This window comes from Myotis davidii, unplaced genomic scaffold (genome assembly GCF_000327345.1).
Source record: "Myotis davidii unplaced genomic scaffold, ASM32734v1 scaffold61, whole genome shotgun sequence".
NCBI lineage: Eukaryota > Metazoa > Chordata > Mammalia > Chiroptera > Vespertilionidae > Myotis > Myotis davidii.
The window spans coordinates 860,041-865,052 of record NW_006291729.1 but is presented as its reverse complement, the minus strand read 5'-3'; the positions used below and the strand labels follow the sequence as shown (position 1 = coordinate 865,052).

The 5,012-nt window shown below is 62.0% G+C and overlaps 1 protein-coding gene across 1 annotated transcript in view; it reads right to left on the bottom strand.

Moving 5' to 3' along the window:
* ASAP2 (ArfGAP with SH3 domain, ankyrin repeat and PH domain 2) overlaps positions 1 to 5,012 on the bottom strand; it is an 87,830-nt gene that overhangs the window by 10,447 nt on the left and 72,371 nt on the right. The window contains exons 21-24 of the mRNA XM_015564939.1: positions 4,381 to 4,540; positions 3,004 to 3,071; positions 2,363 to 2,476; positions 989 to 1,026 (exon numbers count right to left, since the gene is read on the bottom strand). Coding sequence (XP_015420425.1) covers positions 989 to 1,026; positions 2,363 to 2,476; positions 3,004 to 3,071; positions 4,381 to 4,540 — 380 coding nt within the window. The remainder of the gene's footprint in view (positions 1 to 988; positions 1,027 to 2,362; positions 2,477 to 3,003; positions 3,072 to 4,380; positions 4,541 to 5,012) is intronic.

The window sequence follows — 5,012 nt, the reverse complement described above, 5'->3', positions numbered from 1 at the left end:
GGGGGGGGGGGGGGTCTGAGACCCCAGGCAGCAGGGGAGGTGGCCCAGTTGCACGGGAGCACAGACCCGGTGAAGGCCCTGCCAGCCCCTCCTCAGCCCAGGCCGCCACCTCCACCGCACGCCCCTTCCAGGGAGCAGCGAGCACACACGAGTCTGGGGCTTTCTGTGACCGCCGCGCCCGGGGCAGCCGCAGAGCCGGACACGACGCCCCGAGGCTCCTGCCCCTCCCTGGGGAGCCCCCTGAACCCTGTTCCTCCCTGGGGAGCCCCCCAAGACCGCTGGCCACGGACCCGCCTTCAAGAGCAGCATGGCCATCTGGGCTTTACGCCAGGAAACTTACTTAACTTTGGGGGGCTCCATTCCCCGCTGTCCCCCTAAAACAAAACAGTGCCCAATGAGTCACACTTGCCACGTTGCAAAGGTGAGCGTGTGGGTGTGGCGAGCTTTGGCACGTCAGGTGCTGGCGGGACCACAGGGACTACTTTGTGTTTCTACAATTTTTACAAATTTACGATTGTTCCCAAGTTAGTCTCTTTTTACACTTCGTTTCCTGGGGATCGTAGAGATAAGGAATAGTCGCAGGTGCCACACGCTGGCCACGCCCAGGCAGAGGCGGGGTGGGGTGGGAGGGAGCAAGAGGAGAACGGAGGCAGAGGAAGGACCAGAGGCAGAGAAGGACTGAGGGCGGGAGCGAAGGGAAAGGGCCAGACAGAAGGGCTGCAGGTGACGCCCCGCCGAGCAGCGCCCCGAGCTGGCCCACCGCTCAGCCCCCCCTCGGGGGGAACCTGCACCCCTGCGTCCCACGGATGCCACACCTGTGCCCAGAACAAGGACCAGGTCAAGATGCTCCACCGTGTGTGGCACCTACGGACGGGTGACGGCGTTTCCTTAGGAAGCAAACCCCCGAACGACACACAAAAGGCCCCAGGGAAGCAGCCACCCCGACGGGGCCCGATGTCCCCTGGTGGGGGGCCGAGCAGCGACTAGCCTCCCACCCGGCCGGTCTTCCCGCCGACTGGGGCTGGGCTGCAGGGGGGGCGGCAGGTGTGGGACATGTGGACACACGACCTCCGGGTCACAGCGTCCACCTACTGGCGACAAGCTGGCCGACCCCACGGCTCACACCCAGCTCGGGTGTGCAGAACTCAGTGGTTTTAAATTCCCACAAAGCCCACGGCCGTGTGAACCGACAGCACCCGCCACTCTCTGCTGGAAAAAGAGGGGGTGGGCGCGTGTCTGGGCTCCGAGCCCCCAGAGCCCCTCCTATCGGAATTTCACTTGGGCGACGCCACCGGCGGGGCCACTGCCCACAGGATGGGCAGGTGAGCTGCGACTGATGAAGAGGCCCTCACCTGGGGCAGGTGTTTCAAACCTGCTGTTTGACGGCAGGAGTGCAGGAAACCGGTCTGATCCTGTTTCATCGCTAACTCACTAAAAGGACTTCTTATTCTAAGAGTCAGTAAGGCCCTACCTGGCTTGCTCAGTGGTTAGAGCATCAGCCCTCGGACGGAAGGATCAAGGGTTTGATTCTGGTCAGGAGCATCTACCTCGGTTGCAGGCTCGATCTCCAGCCCTGGTCAGGGCACGTGCAGGAGGCAACCAATCGATGTGTCTCTCTCACATCAATGTTTCTCTCTCTGCGTCTCTCCCCCTCTCTTCCGCTCTAAAAAATTCAACAGGGAAAAAATTCTCGGGTGAGAATGAACAAAAAAAGGGTCAGCAAATATGGACGTGAAGTGCTCCGTCCACAAGGACGGGCCACTCGGTTCAGAAACGCCACGCAGGTAACTGGGTGTCCTCAGGACACACCTGGACGTCCTACAGGAGGACGGGCAAACCTGACAACCTCCCCGTCTCACGATCTGAGGTCCCCCAGGGAGCGTCACGAGAAGGAACTAGGAGGCAAGAGCCCGCAGGCTGGCCCTAAGCTGGTCTCTAAACACTTGCTTCCCTGTGGCCAAGTCAACTCTCTCTCAGCGTCAACGGCCCCATCTGAGCAGGGAAAGCCTTGACCGCATGAGCAGGGGGGGCCACTGAACGGTTTCAGTGACGGTTTCAGAGCTCCACTCGGTGGCCTCGGCCACGGGGGAACCTGGCTCCTGGTCCCATTAACTGCGGCGTGCGGGTTCCTCTCCCCCGCTGGGATCCAAGCCGCCTCTGTCTTCCCTCCACATCCAAAGGCGAGCAGCTGCCCGGGGAGACCGGAGGGCTGAGAGCACCGCCCGCCGCGATCACAGGAAGCGGAAAGCAAACCCGACTCTCCCTCCTGCACACCAGCTCTCCGCCCCAACGGCAGGCCGGGAGCCGCGGGGCTCTGAATGAAGCTCCTCGGGGAACTCGGGTTTTACGCGCGGGCACGGACCTGCAGCTTCTCGTCCACATCGTCATCACTCTCATCCAGGTCCTCGGGCAGCAGCCGCCACTCATACTCCACGTGCACGTGGGAGTTGAACCTTCCAGACAAGGCTTGGGTCAGCTGAGGGGAGCAAAGGACTGTGGGTGACGCAGCTCAGCCTGGGAGACACTCAGCCCGGGACACGGACGTCCACCCCCATGCCCGAGGGAGGGAGGCAGGGAGCCCCCCCAGCTTATGCAGATCTCTGGGTCTCGGGTTACACCCGCTCCCTAATTCACAGATAACGCGAAACTCAAGCCCGTTAGGTGCCCTGTGAACTGCGCGCAGGTCAGGGACGTGAGATCTGCAGAATGACGTGCAGCCTAGACGCAGCCCACCGCGTAAGGGAGCAAACTGGGCATGTCCCCCAGGGGTAGCCCAGCCTTCCTCAACCGACAGGAGAGGTCAGCCCTGAGAAAATGACCGGATCGCCCTTCCCAGGGACACCCAGTGCCCTCAAGGCAGGCAGACACTAGTCCCAGCTGCAGGGAGAGGTCATTCATTAGATTCCCCTGGTGTCTCGGGCCGGTGGGGCTTCACGCCGGCCACAGCCACGGAGGCGCTGTGTGGCCTCGGGCAAGTGCCTTAACCCTTCTGTGCACACTCACCAGCTCCTCGCAGTGCTCGTGCCGCAGGCGCTTGGCGATGTCCAGCGGCGTCTCCCCCGACTCGTTAGCTACAAGGCGGGGCGGCAAGAACAGGCAGAGGTCTGAGATGAGGACAGTAAAAGGCACAGAGCAGCGGCCGAAGTTAAATCAAACACGACCGATGAAATCCGCAGCGCACGCGCCAGCCGGGGCCAAACTCGTCTTATGATTGTATGGAGCTCGTCGCCGAGATTTTACAAGGTTTGCACGGATCACGACCATCGAGCCACGGAAGTAGCCAACTGACGGAAATCAACATGCAAACTCTACGTCCCATGAAGCGGTTCCCCACCGTCCGCCAACCGGAGCCCTGCGGGCGGAGGCAGCAGCCAGTGTAACCTCCGCCTCCCCCCGCCAGCTGTCCACAAACAGGAAATTGTGGGCTTTCTCCTCAGGAACCCTCAGCCAACCAGGCTTGATTAAATTTTTAAAAAATATTTTTCCATCGATCTCAGAGAGGAAGGGAGAGGGAGAGAGACAGGAACATCAATGATGAGAGAGAGTCATGGATCGGCTGCCTCCTGCACGCCCCCGACTGGGGATCAGGCCAGCAACCCGGGCGTGTGCCCTCGATTGGGAATCAAACTATGACCTCCTGGTTCATAGGTCAACACTCAACCACTGAGCCACACCAGCCGGGTTTGATGATTAATTTTGAAAAAGAAACCTGGCTCCCAAGCAGGTGTGTGCCTTCCTTCTCCAGTCCTCACAAGCATTTCCTGATGACCCACTGCGGCCAGGTGCCGCGGGACTAGCCTGGGCTGGACGTCAGGGTCCCATGGTGGGGACACGGGTGTAACGGCTCTCCCAGAGCCAGCAGGGGCCGGGCTGACCCGAGGTGTGGGCTACGAACAGAAGGGTGAGAAGCCCCAAACCACGGCCAAGGTCGCCTCAGCCTCAGGGGCAGGGGCAGCGGCAGGGTCTCTCGCCTGCCCACACTGTCCCTGCGACGCCGGCCACTGATGGACAGTCTAGGGCCGTGGTCGGCAAACTGCGGCTCGCAAGCCACATGCGGCTCTTTGGCCCCTTGAGTGTGGCTCTTTCACAATATACCACGTGCAGGCGCACACGTACAATGCGATGGAAACTTCGTGGCCCATGCGCAGAAGTCGGTATTTTGTGGAAGAGCCACACTCAAGGGGCCAAAGAGCCGCAGTTTGCCGACCACGGGTCTAGGAGGAAGGCTGCTCCTGACCCCGGGCTCAGCAGCCCTGCAGGACGTGCTGGGGACCCCTGCTGGACGGAGGGCGGGTTTGTCCTCAGCCCCGATGGGAGCTGTATCTTCCGACTGTCCCGTGTCCCCGCGAGGACGCAGGCAGGAGGCAGCCGGCTGCTCACCGATCTCGATGGAGGCCTTGCCGCGCAGCAGCAGCTTCAAGCACTCGGCGTTGTCCGTCAGGCAGCAGTAGTGCAGGGCCGTGCTGCCCTTCCCCGTCTGTCTGTCCAGGTTCCCGCTGGCCGGCGACCGGGAGAGAGAGGGAACAGTGAGCCCCGGGGACTGAGGGTGAGCGGGGAGGATGACACTCACTCCGGCCGCCAGGCGGGGGCCGGCGCCACCCTGCTGTGAGCTGGTGCCCCACTTAGGCCACCAGTACTATATGTTATCATGTGTGCATGTGTGTCATATTTACTAATTCTCCCTTTATCTGCCTTCCTGGGCCCCACACCACCAAGCCCCGCCGCCGGGCTGCCCCGTCAGTGCCGAGGCCGCGGGAAGCCACGTGGTGGCCCATCCTGTCCCACGGAAGGACGGGTGAGCGTTCCCGTCTTACATGGACTCTTCCGCAGAAAAGGCAAAAGTCACCTTCCAAAGGCCCGAGTCCCAAGGCTCCTCCGGGCCTGGCCTGAAGCAGGAGCGGGGACTGTGAGTGAATTTCCAAATTCCCCCAAAAGCACCGTGTGCCTCGGACGTGGGACAAGCCGCGCGACCACTGTGGGGGCCACGGTCAGGCTGCTTCTCGGGCCTGTGT